The 20,547-nt window shown below is 40.4% G+C and overlaps 3 protein-coding genes across 6 annotated transcripts in view; 1 reads left to right on the plus strand and 2 right to left on the minus strand.

Moving 5' to 3' along the window:
• The window catches only part of EFL1 (elongation factor like GTPase 1), a 63,523-nt gene extending 63,056 nt beyond the window's left edge, over positions 1–467 (minus strand). Inside the window, exon 1 of the mRNA XM_071441396.1 lies at positions 333–467. The gene's annotated coding sequence lies outside the window, so the exon portion shown is untranslated. The remainder of the gene's footprint in view (positions 1–332) is intronic.
• On the plus strand, positions 414–12,107 carry SAXO2 (stabilizer of axonemal microtubules 2). Its single transcript, XM_071441399.1, has 4 exons — positions 414–542; positions 6,193–6,372; positions 7,571–7,773; positions 8,529–12,107. Exons 1-4 carry the CDS (start codon positions 502–504, stop codon positions 9,500–9,502), a joined length of 1,398 nt encoding a protein of 465 aa, XP_071297500.1. The 5' UTR covers positions 414–501; the 3' UTR covers positions 9,503–12,107.
• Positions 12,108–12,591: 484 nt separating this feature from the next.
• ADAMTSL3 (ADAMTS like 3) overlaps positions 12,592–20,547 on the minus strand; it is a 170,481-nt gene continuing 162,525 nt past the window's right edge. For 2 of the 4 annotated variants that reach the window (XM_071441394.1, XM_071441395.1), the window contains exons 27-30: positions 19,420–19,603; positions 16,777–16,981; positions 15,832–15,941; positions 12,592–15,286 (exon numbers count right to left, since the gene is read on the minus strand). In XM_071441394.1, the coding sequence (XP_071297495.1) occupies positions 15,064–15,286; positions 15,832–15,941; positions 16,777–16,981; positions 19,420–19,603 (722 nt within the window). In that variant the 3' untranslated portion in view covers positions 12,592–15,063. Of the gene's footprint in view, positions 15,287–15,831; positions 15,942–16,776; positions 16,982–19,419; positions 19,604–20,547 lie in introns of those variants that run through there. The other 2 variants (XR_011681472.1, XR_011681471.1) reach the window with 1 other exon arrangement.

Genomic DNA, 20,547 nt, shown 5'->3' on the forward strand with positions numbered 1-20,547 from the left:
TGAGGGAAGCTCCGGGACACGTGGGGCGCGTCACGAACCCTGCCCGCCGCGAGGACACCCGACAGAACCACGGGCCGTGTCTGCGCTTTGAGCACGCCTCAGGCTCGTGCTGCCAGCGGACACCGAGCCGTCCGCAGCGGCACAAACCTCACGGTTCCCCCGCTTCGCCTTCCCCTCCCGCCGCTGCGAGCGGGCACGGCCGCGCTGCCCGGGGCCACGCCAGGCGGGGCACAGCGCTGCCCTCCGGCTCGCCCGCGGGGCGAAGGCCGCGCCGGGGCCAGCCCCGCTGCCCGGGCCCTGCCGGCTCGGGGCACACGCACCGGCACACGCACCTGCGCCCGCTCCGCCGCCGCTCCCGGAAAGCCGCGCCCGCCCCGCTCGGCCGCTGCCGGGTCCGCCCCGTGACGCCGGACGGAAGCCGGGCCGGGGCGGGCCGGGCGCCGCCGGTGCCGCTCGCGGCGGCGTCCCTGGTTACCGGCCGAGCGGCCGAGCGGGCCGGGCATGGGGCCGCCGCGCTGCATCTGCGAGATCTGCTCCTGCGGGTGAGTGAGGCGGGCACCGAGCCAGCCAGCGCCGCCCTCCCTCCCTCGGCACCCACACCGAGCTGGCGGCAGCGTTGTCGGTGTGCGGCAGGGTAGGAAGGCTCTGCAGAGCGACCTGGACAGGCTGCACCCATGGAATGATGCCGGTGGTAAAAGGTTCAACAAGGCCAAGGGCCGGGTGCTGCCCTTGGGTCACAACAGCCCCACACAGCTGCACAGGCTGGGGCACAGGGGCTGGGCAGTGCCCGCAGAAAAGGAGGCGGGTGCTGGAGCAGCAGCTGAAGGAGAGCCACCGTGAGCCAGGAGTGCCTTGGCACCGGGCTGTGGCAGGAGCGGGGCCCAGCAGGGCCGGGACAGTGCCCATCCCCTGCACTCAGCACTGCTGAGGCCACAGGTCGAGTGCTGCGTCCACCTCTGGGCTTCTCAGCTCAGGACTGAGGCCATTCTCAGGTCACTGAGGTGCTGGAGCGTGTCCAGAGAAGGGAAAAAGGTCAATCAGATCAATAGGGGAAGGGTCTGGAGCACAAGTGTTACAAGGAGTGGCTGACAGAGCCAGGAGTGTTCAGCTGGAGAAAAGGAGGCTCCTTCACCCTCTGCAGGAGATCGGGCTCAGCCTCTTCTCCCACACAACCAGTGACAGGACGAGAGGACACAGCCTCAAGCGGCTCCAGAAGAGCTTTAGGCTGGACATTAGAAAGAATGTCCTCACAGAAAGGCTGGTTGGGCATTGGAATGGGCTGCCCACGTCCCCTGGGGTGTTTTAGGAGAGGCTGGATGTGGCACTCAGTGCCATGGTCTGGTTGTCATGGTGGTGTTTGGTCACAGGTTGGATTTGATAATCTCAGAGGCCTTTTCCAACCTCATTGATAACATGAGCCGCTCCCTGGGCCACTGGGGACCCAAGTATGAGCATGTTCTCAGTAAAAGTGAAGTAGTGTATTTACATTTAAATCAGGTAAGGGTAAAAGAAGGTCTTAAATGGACTAAAATAGAACAGAATGGAGACAGTCTTCAAAAGCCACCCAGACTAAATCAGAATCAGGCTTTTCCAGAAACCAGAGCCAGCTCCCATTGAAGGACTACACCAAGGAACCTCTGGAAGAATTCTGGCAACCTTGTCAGAAACCTGTGCAAGCACTGCAGCCCTTGAAAGAGATTTAATCTATCTGCCCTCCTGCCATCACATCCAGTAGCACTCACCACTTTGCTTTATGTTCCATGATCCCATAGAGAGACAAACAGTTCATCATTCTCCTGTAGCCTCTTTGACCCAGGGAGGCTGGCACAAGAGGGTACAGTAGGCAATTTTTTATGGAAAATTACTAGTACAGGATAACAGGGGACTTGGACCTTTCCAAATTCAGATATAAATTTACAGGTTAGAGTCACAACTGTTACTATTTTCAATTTCTTCTCTGTCTACTTTTAAAAAAAATTCCCAAAAATAATCACCCTAGGATTCAAAAATTCACTTCATACTAAAAAAAAAAAAAATCTAACAACTACATACAAGAACATTCATCATAAGATCAAAGAGGTGTGCTCAATGTTTATGGAAGTATAGAGCAAACCCTATGGTTGCAAAGTGCACCACGACCCACAAGTTTCATATCAAGGGCTGCAGAGCAGGCCCCCTCCATGTGTTTCTGTGTGGGAAGTCTGTCTGTCTGTTCATCAGCCACTTCTTTTGTTCTCTGTAGACAGAGGTGTGAGGAAGGCACTGAGTAAAGCTCCTCATGTTCTTTTTGGCCAAGCCTATGGTGAATTTTGCCCCATAAATTTGTTTCTTAAGTCCTAGATTAGTGAAGAGTTGGAACACTTTGTTTTCATGATGAGATAACAAACCTGGCTCGGGCTCAAGTACAAAGATGGTGAGATAACACAATGAGACAGCACAAAATGAGCTTCAACTCAACCAAAAATTCTCAATCCAAAAACTGACTTCAATAATATGAATAATTGAATTAAATATGCATAAAGCTTGTGGTTTAAAATAAACCTCACTGAAGTTTTTACAGTCAATAAAAGCTTAAGCCATTATTGGTTTAGGCAGCACATTGTGTTTGCTTCAGTGTACAGAGTTTCTGTTTTCAGGGGAAGGCTGCTTGGTCACTTGGCAGTGTTACCTGGACACTGGAATGCATACACAGCTTAGCAGAGACTTCAAAGCAACTATAAATATCTGATGTTTTGTAGGCATTATCATTTAACTATCTGCAGGAAATTTTATGGAGTTATAATTACTGCTTAATTCTAAATAATAAAATAGAAGGAAGCAATCTCCCCTATCAGCAGAATTTAAAAAACACTGAAAAAACTTACAGGGGAGCAAAGCCAGTAAGACAGAACTTCGTTCTGCTTTCTCAAATTCAGGATGTTAAATCTGGCTTCCAAAGAAGAATAAAACCTGTGTGGTAGATGAACTTTCTGCACTCAAAAATAGTATTAGTCTGCTTCAAAAGATACTCACAGCCTACAAAAGCATAAAAGTTGTTTTGAGACACAAAAATAAACTACTGCTTTATCTCCTTCTCAGTCTGTCAACTTCCCCCATTTCTTGCCCTTTTGTTATCATTATCATAAAAATCTATATTCCTGAATAAATGAAAGTTAAAACAAAAGATTTCTCGAAAATATGGGACACTGAAGCCATCATACTGACCACATATAAATACAAACCCAGTAAGAACTACCAGATCTCCTGTCAAGAACAGGAAAGTAGATGACTCAAAAACAATGTCCATCCATTATTTCTGTCTTCCAGACCATAGTGTGTGCACTGGCAAAATTAAAAAGAAATTAAAAATAAAAGCTTTGAGCTGTGTTTGTAGAAAGGTAGTAAGTTTTCTATTACTACAAATATTAAGTTTTCCCCATTATTAGTCTAGTTCTCTGGGAGGAAAATGCTTTGTGGTAGAATTTCAAGGGTCTTGCTAGCATTGTATATAAAGAAAAAGGTATGTATGCCAGGCCTGAAATAAGTTAAAATCATCAGCATCCTACTAAACCAGAACAAGAGCATTTGGCACAAGAGAGCTGATGTACTGTCACTTTTATTTAGCTGAGATTCTGTTCCTTATGCAAGAAACCTTACGCAAGACACAAGATAGTCTCCCACAAAGAAGGGAAAGAATAATAATCCATCAAAGCATTGCCAGTCAGGCATGGAAAAAGGGATATTCTCACCAAATCCATTCGAATTATCAGTAACTCTGGGGTGGAAATTAAGATAAATAAAAGGAAGAAATTAAAAATAAACAATGTCTCAAAGAGTGCAGGCCAAACTCTAAGCAACATATTTCATGTATCAGAGCTGTAATCTGTATTTTCTGATGATTCCTAGCATTGTGATGCCTTATATAATTATTTTTATAAAATTATCTAAATGAAAATTTGGGTTTAGAAATTGGACAACTTTCTAAATTTAACAACATCCTAAAGCAGATTTATCAGTTAACCAAAAAAACCCCAATCTCTTCTCCAAGTCAAATTCACAAGCTAATTTTACATCTTCAGGCTGACTGAAAGCACTTTCACCACACAGAGTAGGATGTAGGAACTTCCTCAACAATACCATCTGATTCCAAGTAATTTAGTGCAGTTAGAATGTTCAGAATTATTTTATACACTAGAAATGAGTGGTTTAAAGGACATTTTTGGATCAAAAATTAATTCAAATAAAATTCCAACCATCTCTTTCCTTGAAAAGATAAGAGTAGATTGCATTCACCCCTGTTTTGTATTTACCAAGAACTACAGGTAATTACTTTTCTACTATCTATTTCAGTCCATTCTGCAATACACGGGATATACTCACAACATTGCTTAAAAATATTCAGAATTAAGTCCTTAAAAATGGTGACCCCAGAACACAGAAGGTGTTTGGTGCTTGGTCTTCTGGACCAGCTTATGGCAAACTGAAGATGGTCAAAGTGAAGGTTTTGCAGATGGATAATGTTTGTTTCCAACTCCTTTGAATTGTATGCCAAAAAATCCATGAAGAACATTATAAATTGATAACCTGTATTTCAACCAGCTTTCAAACCATCCATTCAATGTCTTTTTTTTCTGCTTAGCTGTTACTATTAGATGCTATGTGACACAGTATGTGCTGTTTGTACTTGCTGAAAAAAACATTACTGAGGTGAAAGTGAATTTCATGACAAATGTAATGACAGGCAAACACTGTAGTGAGAAATAGCACACACTTACCTCCTTGTTTTCCTACCTTTCCTGTTCTTTCCCTCTTCTTCCTCTTTTCTTTCCTGCTGTGTTTTGAAAAGGTCTCTCAATTGTTAATTTACTTGATTGAAAAGGAGTAAACACCAGAGGCTTTGAAAGGATCTGAGTTCTTCGACAGGGCTACTTTATTTCTCATTTTTTAAACTACTGAGCTGGCAAAATCAGGCAGCACAAGCTAATACCAGCTTTAGGATCTCCAGTCTCGAAGAACTTCTGTGTTTTTTTCATTTTCATTTTTTCATTTTACCAGCAGGAGTCCTTCATATCTGTTTCTGTATTCTATTTTACCTTGCTTTAATTTATTATTTTCCTTTCTGGTGTTCAGTGCTAGCTAAAATTCTCTGCAGACCTTTGAAATGTTCTTTGGATATCTAGCTTCCTGAAACTTGAATTTATTTGTATTTCCTAAGAGCTGTACAATTTTCCCCTTCTTGGGGTTTAGATAATTAACTTTTCATCACAGAATTTTACAATACTTGTTCATTTGAAAAAAAATTTGTTTTTTGCCTTTGCATTGCAAGTTGTCAGCCATAAGTAGGAGGAAAACCTGTCATTATGTATTTCCTTGAGGTCAGCCAGAGATGTGAATTGTGCAAATTAGAACTAATACAACAAGATTTTCAAAACAATAACATTTAAATTTTAATTTTATGGATCATTAATTGAAAACAACAAGGCATAAATAAGGAATTGTCATTATATACCTCCCATTATACCTCCCTTTTTTCCACAATAGTGTCATTGATATAAGCAACAATGAGAAGCAGGAGGAATTGAAATAAAACCTATTAAGAAAAAGATGTTGTTACTTTCAAATAAACATGTGTTTTGGATAGAGAATTTAGTCAGTCTGTTGAGGAAAAAAAGAGTTGAAAATTTATAAATGGCCTGCACAGCACTAGAAGGGCACATGAGATTTCACACCATAAAATTTTAATCAAAAAGTGTTAATCAGTAGTGGTGAAAATAGGTGAGATGTACAGAAATAAAAAGACAAGCAATAAAGTAATAGCAGTAAAACAGAGACGATATGAGACAGGAAATGAAGCTTGGTTAGTTACTTTTCCAGATAAAAGGAGGAATATCATTAAACATTACAGACAAGAGGAAAGTGCATCTTGGTGCTAGCACCACTTAGAGAACTGAGATCAACCCTGTCCATGCTTTGTATTCTGCACCAAGGACTAAGTCCCAGCTGATAGTGCTTTTATTACTGTATTAGCATGATGTGCTCTGGGACCTGTGCCATCAGCACAGTATTTTGTGGTTTTATCACTCAGAAAAGATTTTAAACAAAAACTACTGACATTGTTCAATCTTCCCCATTTGTTATTCACTCCCGGTAGACAGAATATGGGTTTCCCTCTTAAATGAAACGATTCAAAATTCTCTGATGTGTTTGACCCAGACGCCACCGCTGCTGCCACAGACCCACAAAGATTTATGATGATGGAGTGAAACCGAGCCACAAAACTGAATATGTGGAGAACTACCCTGGCTATGGCAACCTCTGCCCTCCTGAGAGCTGTAAGCCAAAACCAGAGGTCCAAGAGGATAAGGCGAGAATGGACGGCACCACAACGTTCAAGTAAATATTTTCAAACCATGTTTTAGAATTAGTCTGTTAAGTTTTTCATTCTTTGTTTTTTAAGTATTGTATTGCAATCTTCTCAAAATGCAGTCATTGCATCCTTTGCACTTTTTGCATATTTAAAATATAAATGTTGAGTCTAGAAATACAGTTACCAAAAAAGGTTATAAAAAATAGCAAAACATGTATCCAGCAAGATTTGCATTCTTTACAGCAGCCTTTATCCTGTAAAGAGAATTAAAAATTTTTGTCTTGTTTTCAGCCTGTTAGGAAATTTAGGTCTTATGGAAAACCTGGTGAGTTGGGGAATTTTCTGTAATTTATATGTAGAATCCAAGATAATGGAATCTTAAGACAAAAGTACAGGAATTCTTTTACTGATTTTTTCAATTCAGATTATTAGTTTTAAGAAAATTATTAGCTTTAAGAAAGCAAACTGTAAAGGGGTTCAGTATATCTGTCCTATCTCTGCACAGACTCTGATTTTAAGCTTACAGAATTAAAGAGCATCTTTCAAAGAATTAGAAAAAAAATCACTCATTCATTGTTAGTGATGTGTCAGCAGCATCAACGTTTACTTTTTCCATTATTATTGTTTTTCTTTTAAGCTATGAGTGTATCTGGTGAAATTTCTTTGTTTATCAAAAAAAAAGAGACATAAATAGAAAGGCCATATGCTATTCTGCAGACTGCTCATGTGCTTGTATGGTCTATTTAAACACCCACATAAGTAAAAGACATCCTTTTAATGTAATGTGCTCATACAAAAACAGTGAAATGCTGTTTCTGATTATATTCCATTCTCCTCATGCAATCAGTAAATGCTACTACCACTTGTAGTAATTTGAGCTTTGCTCTGCTTCTGCTTTCTGATCATTTCTTTGCAAAATTATAGGAACTTTGTAAGTCGCCTTTCAGACACTTTAAATAATATTGTTAAACTGTGAATAGGACTCAGAGTGTTAAAAAACTTACTCCACCATCTACCTTTGAGTAAAGACTCTATAATGCATCAGAGACCTAGATTTATGTACTGTGGTTTTCTCTCCTTTGTGCTATCCCTCCAACATGTGGTGTCTGATAGATTTTTCAGAGTAAACATTTTTTTATTTTTCCAAATAGTGGAAAAAATAGAGAAGTAGCTTCAGAAGGAAGAAAAGATTTTTTGACCAGTGTTTTCTTTTCCCCAATTCAGGTCTGATTATTTACCATATGAAATTGTTACGAGACCTTTTCGGCAACAAGAAGAATATAGACCAAAGTCAGGGAAGATCGACCTGGGAACCATTTACCAGAGAGATTACAATCCTCATAAAGTAGGACCAGTGACATTAGCAAGGCCTCGAGAGAGGAAACACACTTCAGATGCCAAAGTGGATACCATCCCAACCTACCGAGGTAATAATTCTGCCCCCTACAGAAAGGGAAATAACCCAGATGAAGGCAGCATTGGAATTACCTCTGTTGGAAACTGGATTTGTTGGTTTGGGACAGGGAGTAAAACATACTAGGAAGCAGGTGATGATGCCCTAAAACATTCAGTGCTCCTGTTGAGGGGAGACCTATTGCTTCTAAGCTAAAAGCCCTCTCTGAGGTTTGGTCAGGTACAAGGAAATTCCAACATGCACCTGGTTGGGCTATCCAGGCAAAACTGGATGGAAATTAAGGTGTGGTGTATTTTTCAGGTACTTTTAGTTCATGTCACTTATTTTTCCACAGAGTAGGTCAAAAGTGGAGTTTAGGCTTCTGCTTGTGTAGAGTATAGCTTACATATACATCATCCCAGTAATGATCTGTCTTGACACAAATTATTCTATTATAATGGTCAGTGCAAAGGTGCTAAATCTAAGTAAAATGGAAGATATTGTATTTAAAGCATGTATAAGGCTATTTTCTGTATAGTTTCTGTTGAGCAAAAAGTCAAAATAGGGCATCAGGTAAAATTTTGGGGGTCTGTTTTTATCACTAATAAATCACACAATAATAGAAGGCAGTTTCATCAGATCACAAACATGCAGATAAAATTATCATTTTCACTTACATCCATTTTCCTTGTTTTGCAAGATTTAATACCAGAAGACTTGGTCTTCATTTTAAAGGACTGGTTTTAAGTAATAACACCTGTGTGGTGGAATTTTGGTTTTGCCTTACAGATCACTACAGGTTATGGAAAAGTCAAAGAACAGAATCCTGTAAGTTGGTACATGACTACGAGCCACCTTCGGAGAGGTTTGGAAATCCTTCCACGTTTCAAGATGACTACATCCCCAAGCAGCCCAATCCCCCCCCAAGCTGCAAACCTTGTGACAGCAAGCTGCCAGAGGGGCCTTTTGATGGCAACACCATCCATCGCACGGCGTACGTCGTCCATGAGTTGGGGCCCTTGTTCGTCAGGCCAAGGGAAGAGTACAAGCCAAGTGACCAACCCTTTGAAGATCTCACAACCCACCAGAGAGATTTTAAAGGGATGCCTGGGGAACAAGCAAAGAGCTGCAAGCCTGAAAGTCAAAAACATGGATCTGATGATCCTTTTAAAGGAACCACTGAATTCCAGGATCGCTATCAGCCGTATTTGGTCACCGTGCCCGAGTTCCACAAACCAAGAGAGTACGTTCCACCCACAGACAAGATGGACCTCAAGTCCTCAAACCGTCTGGATTACATTAAACACAAGGTTGCTCCTAGAGCCCCCATGAAACCAGCTCCTGGAAGAAAAAACACTGGCCCTTTTCAAGGGAAGACTACTACAAAAGAAGACTATCAACCCTGGAGAGTTTGTCCACGAGGGCCTATTAAGAAAGAAGAGGAAATTCAAAAGCCCACAGGAAAATTTGCTAGTTTAACTACATTCAGATCCCATTACATACCTCATCAAGCCAATCCACCTCAAAGTTTCAAACCTGTAGAGGTTGTACCTACTGGAGTTCCTTTTAAAGATGAAACTTTGTATCGCACTGAATACACGCCAAAGAAGCCAGAGGTCTGCCCAGGACTCAATCCAGATGCTGTGGGTTATGTCTATGTCAACACAGATTCTGAGGGTCACAGATTCTACCGCCGGCTGTCCCCAGAACCATCCGGGTCAGACTGCAGTCCTGTTCCAGAGGAAGTACCTGCTGTGTCATAATACTCACCTGCAGTATTGCAAGCACCTTAGTTAAATAATTGGAAACCAGCTTGTTCATTTTCTCTTTAACACTGAAAGCAAGTTAAATACTGCGAATTTTGCTTTTTAGAAGTTTGAAGAAAACCAAAGCCAAACCAAAGTTCTCATTACGAGACTAATAAAGATTTGCCAAATGCTGAAGGAGCACTACTCCCTACATGGCATCTGTGCTTTTTCTGATTGTGCATTCTAGTTTTCTTGATTCCCCAGATTTCATCATGCTCCATCTCAAGCATCTTTATAACACATTTAATTATTTGATATTTTCTGCAATCAAATTATTGTAATTGTGAAATAACAAGTGCCTTTTGCTGATAAAATATTTTATACAGTAAGCAAATAATGCTATTTAAAATAATCTAACAAATCAGTCATAATCTCAGGAATCTGTAAGATTTTTTTTCTTTGTATTTTGTTGCTCAGATCACAAGATAGCATGCTATGACACCTAGGTATTTCTAAAAACCTGATTTTAGCTGTAGTCATCACTACTTTAACTTCATTCAGATCTAAAGTGAGTATAAAGGTCCCACTGTAATTTCTAGTAGCAATTAACAGGTGGTAACCTCATCTTTTTCTGTTCATGTAGTTGAAACCACTCAACCACCAAAAGCATGTCATTAGACTGTTTCCTAATTTCCCTGATCATGCTCTTTCAGCCTTACTTCCAAAGAAAGCAAAACTGATGCATCTTGGACACACTGATAGACTTAGTGCATGTCTAAATCATCTTTAAAGCCAGTGTACAAATTCAGTCAAATCTCAATATGAGACTGCATAGATTTGCAGAAAAGAGAGTAAACTCAGGTGGAAAAAGAAATACCAGCTGAGATGCAGAAATCTGTAGGCAGCCTGGCTTCAGTCTGTCTGCTTTTCAAAGAATTGCTTGTTCCGAATCCACAGAAACCATTTTTTACAGAAATTTTATATGAAATTGCTTCTGTGTGAAATATTTAGTGTTTTCTCTATGTATTTTAGCTGATTTTGAAAAATCCAAATGAATCAATTTTAGTTTTATTACATTCATGATTTAATAAGTAAGTCCCAATTAATAGTTCTGTAATTAACTGTATTGTCATGCTCTACCACACTACTCCAGTTTGATTTTTTTTCTCAGTATTGTATATCTTACACCCATTGGTGTAGAGCAGTATTTGGGTTCTGCAGAATCATGTGGCTGTACTTCATAAACAATGTCTCTTATTAAAGGGCTAAGATCAATGATGGGAATATTTTTAAAGCAGGAACTTGGTCATATGAAAGCAAGAAAGCTGAACTGAGCAAATCAGCTGTGCACAAAAGCATTGCATGAGAGGCATCCAGACAATATTAGAGCATCAGTCACTTTTACAGAACTTTTGTCTTTGTACTGTGATTTTGTAGTATCACTTACTCTGTTAATGACATGGCAAATCAGTTTTACTTTTCTGTTTGAAAATTATTCACCTCCCTCAGATTGTGAATGAACAAGGACAATGTAAATCTGTGAGATCCTAAAAGCAGGACAGGAAAAAGTCCAGTTGATTGTCATCTTTCTGTACCACAAAAGAAAAAATACACTCTATTGAGTCATTCTCTGTCATGCCACAACTGAGGAAAAAAAGCCAAAACTTTTGAGGAAACAAAGCCAAAACTTTGCACAGTCACACCTACTCAAGTCCACATGCTTTACACAGTCCTGGTACCTCTGGAGCCATTTACAGAAGCTCCCAATGCCCTCCAACTCTCTCCCTCTCTAGGGAGGGAGAAATGCAGTCTGAGTCCATGAAGTTACATGTGCCTGCATACTCTGCTCAAAATGGCTCTTCTGCTGGGCCTGTGAGGGAGCCCAGATGCTTTTTTAAATTTTCACAGCTGTTTTTTCAGTTCTGAGGTCACTTCCCTCCCTTAAGTTATGGAAAGTCATTTGCTGCCACCTACCAGCACGGTACAAACATTTTGAGAGGAAGGGAAGTGGAGGGCATATTCAGATACATTTAACAGTTCCTCTGCAGATGTGTTTCAAGGCTTTTTTAGGGTGGAGGGGCATATTTCCTTTCATTTTGTCCATAATGTTTTCCCCTAAGTTTAATAGTGAAAGAGAGAAGCCTTTATTACTTTACAATTGAAAAAAGCCCCAACACACTGATTGTGCTTCCAGGAAAAGCATCAAATGATATTATAAACCTTCAGACACTATTCAATACCTGACGTCAACCTTCTCATAAGCAACAAATTACTGAAATGCAGACCAAGAGAGGAGACGGCTGGAAAACTAATAGTTTTCCAAAATAACAGCTGTTAAAAAAGCATTTTATGATGTCATGCTAAACCAAGATGTAAAGGAGAAAAACTATTCATGGATTCAGCTGCTATTCTGAGAGTGCTTTCTCTGCACTCTGCCATCCAGCAGCAGGCTCCACAGCACTGCTGTACAGAGCCTTTGCTTTTTTTAAAAACTGCACAAATGGAATTCAAAAGGAAAATTAAGCCTTTGCCAATATTGTTATCTAGGATAACTCTGAAACATCACCATTAAATTGCTATGCATTTATTTTCTATTTAATAAAATTTTCCTTAAAGCTTTTATTGTTCATACTATTTTTTAGACTATTCTTTCTAAATACTACACATATTGGATATTCTGAAACGATTTCTTTTTCATTGAAGTATTCCCATCACTCACTCACTAAATACAAAACATGGAGCTGTTCTGTTAGATCTAAATGAACTCTGCTTGATGAAGGCCCAGAAAAGAAATGCAAATTTACTCCACCTTTTAAAGAACCCTGATTCTAGATTTCAGTGAACCAGAGCTGACATTTGGATTTTGGCAAATTATCTTCCCACTTTTTCAGTCAGGTTACATCTATGTTGCCTCATAATATCAGTGCAAAGCAGACTGCAGTGAAAATTGACAATATGTCTGATAGACTGTTAAAAATAAGAACTAATCCAAGGCTTTTAAAAACTCTCAGAATTATGGACAAAGTAATTAGAAAAAACAACGAAGAACAACAGCACAGTTACCATGCAAATCATGGTAATAAACAATATCAGGGTAATCACAGTGGTGAATAATCAAACTATACTTTATTTCAGAAAAATCAAAACTACGATGAGGAAGCTAAAATCTTCAGGTACTGGAGAAGCAATAAAATAATCTACAGAGGAATGTCATGCCCATTGCAATCACAAACATTTACAGCACTGCTTTGGTACAGCATGCATACTTAACCAAAGTTAAAGCAACAAAAAATGCTATGTGTTAACATTTGAAAACTTTAAATATAAAGGGAAAACATGAATAAGAAATTTTGGTAATAAGAAAAAATATATGTCCAAAAATCTTTATTAAACACTGTACAAAAAAAAATATTGCACTTTAAAATCAGACAATAAATATCTACAAAAGTATCTTACAAATGTTTAATTTAAAAAACTGCTTAAACAATCAAGACCCATTGCTGATGAAAAAGGTAATGATCAGGAATATCCTCTCCTTGCAGTCAGCCTTGGACACAATAGTCCACCCCAAACATTTTCTATACAGTAGTGCTACCCTAATTCTCAGTGATGCAAACCCTCTGTGCAGGATGCTGTGTCTGAGCTGCCCCACAGCATTCCCAGCCCTCTGCCTGTCACACAGGTCAGAGAGGGAACAAGAGCCAAGCCAAAGTGAGCATTCAGGCCTCCAATATGAGCAGTAGTTTGGAAACTACAAAAGGAAAAAGACAACTATTTTCTGCCTCCTGTGGGGTCCTCTCTGCTTAAAGCCCTAGTCAGACAATCTGCAATATGGAAGATAATTTACCCAAGAATACTATGGTAAGAATTTATCAACTTGCAAACGACTCAGATAGTTAACGGTCATGATGGAAAATCCATCTTGATGGAAAAATGCTCAAAATAAATTTCTTGCACTTTTCTATCTTCGCAATTAATAATTCTTCCTTGGACATTTTCCCCCATTAATGGAGAAAAATAGAATGATTATTCAAGACAAGGAATCTGACAGCTATTTTGGCCAGTTACTGGCTTCTCATTTGACTTGATGTGCAAGAGAACAGTGCTCACAAGTGTTTGTTCACAGCTCTGACAAGGAAGCTTCTGTCTCATTTAATATCAGTACAAAAGTATAACCATGCCAGAACTTTGTACTTCAGAGACTGGAATTAGAATAGAAACAATAAAAAAATGACACCTCATTTATTCAAAAGAGATCTATTGCTGCTTTGAAAATTGTATTAGGATCTATAGCTTCTTACTGCATACACAGAAATACAAGCAGGAAAAATTCAATGTACTTCTGTGTATCCATCTGAGAGCAAGTATCCATAAAGCACATCCTGTGAGATCAACCCTTAAGCTCAAGCTGGTTATGAAAATGAAACTGCTGCCAAAATTTTGCAGCTACAAGCCACAGCTTCTGTAAATTTAAAAATGGTGTTAAATATGATGAAAAAAACCCCAAACCAAAATCCTGGGAGTCAATAGTTGCTGCATTTCCAAAAGTTTTTGAAGTATTTTTGTGACTCTTCCTCATAAGTTAAGGACAGTAACCAGTATTTGTAAGAGCAACAAATACTGGTTAGGTAATGTTTTTTTTCACAGATAAAATTATAAATGATAGCCTGGAAAATTTTACAGATGATATGCCATAATATTATCTTGCTAATCCATACCTGTTTAAAACATTGGAAGTTCCATTGCAAAGAATTAAAAATGAAAGCTCCCAGAAAGAATACCTTATCCAGCACATCAATCCAGAGTGCTGTGCTTTCACTAGCCCCACGTCCATTTAACTGTTACAACTAATGTCTCATTTACAAGAATATACTTTAGGCAGGTTAGTTTAATGAACCACCCTTCTCATCTCTTCACTGCAGCATCATGAACTTGCCATAGAGGACTTACATTTCTTGGCATGATTGACAACATCTTTGTTTGTAGGTGTCTATCAAGCATAACTTTAGTTGCTTTACAAATGTACAGTAGTGAGTTGTATCCTTGCATTCGCCTTCTGAAAAATATATTTAAACATTACAAGGCTTTATAATGAGCAAAAGAGAAATAGCAGAGCTTGCCATTGTAATTGTAAACAACTGATGGATTCCTGTTAGCTTTGTAATTATTTTAGTGTGCATTTCTGGCAGCAGTGGATTCAAAGCTAAACAAAGTCACAAGCGAGAGGTGTGATCTCACTGCATTCATTTACTCATTGTCTGTTTCAGAACACAACCCCATCTTGGAGGCATTAACAGCTCGCTCAGAGACTTTTGAGTCACAACTGGCACAGTCGTGTAGGGAAGTTTGCAAAAAACTTCCTAAATATCCTGTTTCTAAAAGTGCTTTTGAGGCTTTAATATCAAACTGGCCTACTTAGAGAAAAGAAACCCCAGGATTACGAAGTGCTCCTTGGAGAGGATAGTTTTACCTTTGATGTACAATCAAATGCTTGTAGAATCAATAGTGTACAACTGTGAGCCATTTTCTAATATAACTGCTACAAACTATTACTATGCTCGTATTTAAATAAACATTTACATACTGCCACAGGATGTGACACTGCAGTGTTGCCAGGTCGCTGGTCTCTTCCTCCCTCTGCAGAAGTGCTCAGCCACGGGTTTGTTGCTCTGCCTGTGCACGCAGGACACGGGTCTGGACTGGAACCCAGTCCCACAGCCCACACTGCAGGGCCTCCAGGGGCCTGGCCGCCAGTACACATCACACCCCTCTGAAGAACAGTTCCTTCTGGCAGGAGGACTGTGCAGGGGAATAAATGGCAGGGAAAGGTTTGCTTTTGTGCTAAACCCTTATTCACACAACAACAGAACTGAGCAGCCCCCACAGCCCTGATCACAGCACAGCCAACTAGACCAGGATCCTCAATATTTCCTGTGTTTTGAATATCTCCAAAGATGGAGATGCCACAACTTTCTGGGTAACCTGTTCTATTTTTTCTTATATTTAAGTTGTATTCCCTTGATTTAATTTTGTGCTCACTCATCACGCCTTCTCACTCATGAGAAAACATGAGTTTCTTTAAACCAATTTCTTAACTCTGGAGTAGAAAAGGTATTTTATCTTTAAGGAAACTTAACTGGCCCTTGAACACTCCATACTGGATGCTGTGTGTTCTTCAGGCATAACCCCTCCTGGGTTCCTGAATTCATCCAGTGTCCACAAAGGGATGACTCTTTCCCTTGTTTGACACAGAAGAAATTGCCTACTTGTACTGCAGTGGCAATCCTGTACCTTCAATTTGATCATCTAAAGAATCTAAAATGTAACTTCTCCCCACTGTTTACCTCTTTCTTTCATCACAAGAAGAGTTTGGCACTGAGGATCCATTCTGGAGCTGACATTTGAACCCACGGTGCTGTGAACCTGCGGGGCGGCCAGCACAGCGGCCAGAGCACTGACAGTGGAGAGAAAAGGGTGAGGGCAGAGAAAAAGAAACAGCCAAGTTAGTAACAACAGCATTATCCTCCTGGAGTTACCCAGCTACACAGCCCAGCCATGATTTTTTTGCATCTTGCCTCCTTCAGCCCTGTCACACCTCAGTTTGGATAAGGCCTACATATTTTTGGTTCTCTCTGTGCAATCTTGCCAAGACTCTGACTTTCCTCCCTAAAGCTAAATCCATTGTCCTCTCTCATCGTGCTACATCCCTCCTGCTACAGAATTCTTTCTGTAGCTCTGCCCATTACAAACATGCCTTGCTAAAACCTGTCTTGGGAATGCAGCAACAGCAATTCCAATTAATTACTTTGCACATTGAACAGTAAATACAAACCTTATCAAGATGAACACAAGTTTGCTGCATGAAGGAAGAAACAGAAAATATAGGAGGACAGACTTCTGTGCATTCTGTGAGTTAAACAACTTCAATGTGCTGTTGAAGAACATTCATATATCTTTTTTGGGGACTTCAAAACTACAGCTAGGCAAATTGTGTACTAACATGACTGCAATAAAAGCAATAAGCTAGCTTGGAAAATGGAATACATCTAAATGGCTTAGCTTACATTGCAGCTAATGCTCTGGTTTCACGTCATGCCATCAACAAAAAAAAGTTGCATAGAGAGCATAAAATGAAAAAACAAGATTTCTAATTGTCTGGTCTGAAAGATAATTACAGCCACAGAGTTTGGGCCTTGTGCAAGAGGACAGATGTTGAGGCAGCTCATCAGACAATGGCACTGCCCCACTTCCCTAAAACAAGGAGGCTGCAGACAAACGCTGTCACTTACCTGTGGGGTGGTCTGTGGTGGCCCCGGGGGACAGGGGTGCCCCAGGCAGGGTGTCCTTGCTGCAGGCTGGTCCCTGGCTGGGCAGGCTCCTGGCAGCAGGGCCAGGACACTGCCATTGGCCATGGCCTGGTGACAGGAGAGCTGCCGGTGCCGAAATCCACTGCCACAGGATGCAGAGCACTCGGACCAGGGCCCAGCTACCCACCTACAGGATGCACAGAATACACATTTACAGCAATTATTGCAGTCCTGGAGTAGCTGGCATCAACTGTTTGCAAAGAAAATGGAAAAGAACCTGTCCTTGCAAGTTTTAGATGTGAGAATGGTTAGAATCCACTTCTTCTTCACTTGAGGAAGGTCTTCTTAACGTGGTTAACTCATGTCTGCTACAAACAATGTTTGCTACCAGAATCTGTTACCAGGTGAGCCCTACAGACCCTGCTGGATGTGACATTCCAGGAGGAAGGAGAGTCTACTTTTCCATTACTTATAAAATGGATGGTAACAATTTAGTTGGTACTAAAGTGACAGCTGCCATAACTCATCCGAATTTATTACATTGAGATCTCACCAGACAATGACTCGAGCAGAACATGTTATTTATTGATTAGAAGTTGCAAATATTTAGTCAGTCTTGGCAGCTAGGAACAATACTAGGGAGGCAGCAGGTGGTAATACAATCAAATTGACTCTCTCTTTGCATAAATCTAGAAATATAAAATGGACTTTATATGTACCCCAGCAGTGATAACAGGAAAAAAATTCTATTTTCTTCAGCAATTATTTAATTCTCCTACACTCAAACAGCTTATATCCATTCAAGGAAGATTAATCTTTTACAGTCTGTGCCCTTCTCTTTTTCTCTCTTTTAAAGCTGAAGTACTTTGCAAACATTTGGTGCAGGGCTTGCACAGCAAAGCACAAGTTAAGTAGATACTCAAGGCCTTATATTTGCTTAACTCTAGCTCTCCACTGTGACAGAGAGAAGTGACTAAACACATGCAAAACTCTTTGAGTAATTAAGGTCATATATCTAAACATCTAAGGGCTTTATAATTCTATTATAGCTGCCTTGAGATGAGAAGATTGCACAGAAATCAGTAAGGGGGAAATGGAATGGACATTTTGCACTTCCCTCCCAAGTCAGCAATCACAGGGAAGGAAAGATGCTAAAGGCACCAAGAAACATACACAGGGCTATTTTCCAGGCATCTGGAATGCTCTTCCTGTATAGAAAGCATGGAATATTCCATAAAAGAAGACCAATTAATATTTTAGCATACAAGTATGGCTGGAGGCAGAGTTAATTATGTTAATATACACACAATTGCCTTCCATTGGTGATTACATAAAGGCAAATTAAAAGCAGAACAAATCTAAGCATATAAAAAGACAATTCAGTTCCCATTCTCTTTAGCTATACGAAAGAACCAGTTTGTTTATGTTGTGAATACTGCAAGGCCAGTGAAAATCAGATTATTTAGTCATGTCCTGCAATCCACTGAAAGGCATGACCTTGCTCAGAGGAGCCCCAGGACCTCTTGCACCCTCCTGTCATCTGCTCCAAATACTGGAGCTTCAGAGAGAAATCTGCAACTGAAGCTGTGTTTCAAACTATTAGTTTGATTTCAGTATTTTTCTACTGGCAAAATGTTAGCTTTCTCTGGGCTGGCTGGAGTTCAATATCACAATTTAAGATAATCTGTTTTTTGGCTGCTAATAATGAAATATAAACAACTTCTCCTGATACATATCTGTGGCTAGGTTTTCTGCATTTAGAACAGAATTTAGAACATACTGGCAAGATGCACTCTCACAATGTCAGCTAAGGTCTTAACACTTCCCTGCCAACATTTTCCAGTGAGGGACAACTCTAAAGTGTGTGTATCCCCCACAGAGTTTTGCTGATAGTGATGGCCAATTCTTTAAAGCAAGAAAAAGCATTTATTTTGAGGATCCTGTGGGGTTTCCTGTTGAAAACCTGGAGAAACACCCTGTTGAGCTGGAATGCTCAGTGCAACTCAGATACTCTAGAGGTGTATGGTTTTGGCCTTTGGAATCAGATGTTGTGATACACTAGTCTGTGATATGAATATTTTCAGCCCCATGATCCCCAGTTGATCCAGTGACAAAACTGGCAGGGAAGGACAGTCAAGGAGCACTGTGGTGAGGGGCATTAAAGAGAAATGAGGCATTCCTCAGAAAACATCTTACTGAGAGGGGCATTAAAGAGAAATGAGGCATTCCTCAGAAAACATCTTACTGAGAGCCCTGCTGGCACAAAGCAGAGCAGGAGAACACGGAGTTACCCTGGCCTCTCTGAACACAACAAATTTTCCCTCTGGGGTGGCACAGATTCCACAAAACTGCACATCCCAGTGTCTCAGGGAGATCTCCAGCTTAGCTCTTGAGGTGTGGTGTGGTAGCAGCATGGAGACACACTCAGCTCTTATTTATTCAGCTGAATCAAGCATTTCCCTACTTGCTTGGGATCCATTTCCACATCTCTCCTGCTTTAAGGTTCATGGTGAAGTAAACCCCACATTCCACACTCAGAGCATAAACACAGAAACAATTTCAGGAGGTGGTGAGTGCATTTTCATACATAAAGAGCTCATGGAAATAGAGCAGAAGGGAGTTTACCTGGGAGGGCAGTGCTCTCTGTTGCAGGGCTGGTAAACAATGCCTGGCTTTTGCAGCTCTCTGCATTGGGACTCATTTACTTTCTGTTTCTCTGTGTTCATGCACTGCAGGCTCCTGGAGCGGGTTCCTGAATGCCCACAGGTGGCAGAGCAGGGACTCCACTCAGCATATTCCCAGGTGTAACCTAAGAAACACAATTGGAAGCAGTGTGAGAGAGGCACTGTACACTGGAACTGTGTCACACTTTGATTGATTTGGCAGCACACTCTGTAGGCTGGATAGACACCACATCCTCTGTAGAAAAGCAAATATTTCAGTGCTGTGAAAAGGGACCACGGGCCAAAGTAGAGTTTAGTTCTGCTCAGCTTCCCCTCCAGTTCAGCCCTTACCTACGAGCATGAAGTCCTCTAGAAGGCAAATGAGATCAGCACATGAAGGGCAGAACCTGGCTCACAGTAGGAACTGATGAGCTTCCTTTAAAACTTTCATAACATTTTTATACAATAAGCATTAAAAAGAGGAAATTGTAAATCAGGCTCTCTAGGTTTCCTGCTGTTCCACAGCAAGTTTGTCCTGAACAAAACTCATCTTACTCCAGACACCTCACATAATTTTAGGATTTAAGAAAATCCTGTACTAAACTACAGAGAAGTATTTAATGTAAAAATAATTTGCCACTGAGGCATCTGGCAAGATGAAAAAGGAATTTGTTCTAAAGAGCATTTTATATTAAAAACCGATCACCTCTAACAATTACTACCTTTATATTTAGTCAAAATTCCACACTTACCCCTTCCTCCACAATTTTTTTTGACACTTGGTAAAAGATGAAGTACTATGCAATGTTGACAGATTTTTATGTGATCACAGAAGGAGTCAGGTTTTTCTATAATAACCAAGAATAATTGATAGCTACCAGCTGTGTCCACAGACTCACTCTTGCAGCACATAATGAATTCTTTAACTTATTGTTTTTCAATGTTTCCTTATTACTTCTGGATTTCTTAAAATAATACAAAAGGGCCTTTTTCAAAGTAGAAATAGTTAAATTTACTGACTGCAGCTATGATGGAGAGACTGTATTGTTTGTTTAACTAGGATGACACTGCTCAGAAGTGCCCTCAAAAT

Source organism: Agelaius tricolor, unplaced genomic scaffold, assembly GCF_023055355.1.
Source record: "Agelaius tricolor isolate 1412-34295 unplaced genomic scaffold, bAgeTri1.0.p SCAF_16, whole genome shotgun sequence".
Taxonomy (NCBI): Eukaryota; Metazoa; Chordata; class Aves; order Passeriformes; family Icteridae; genus Agelaius; species Agelaius tricolor.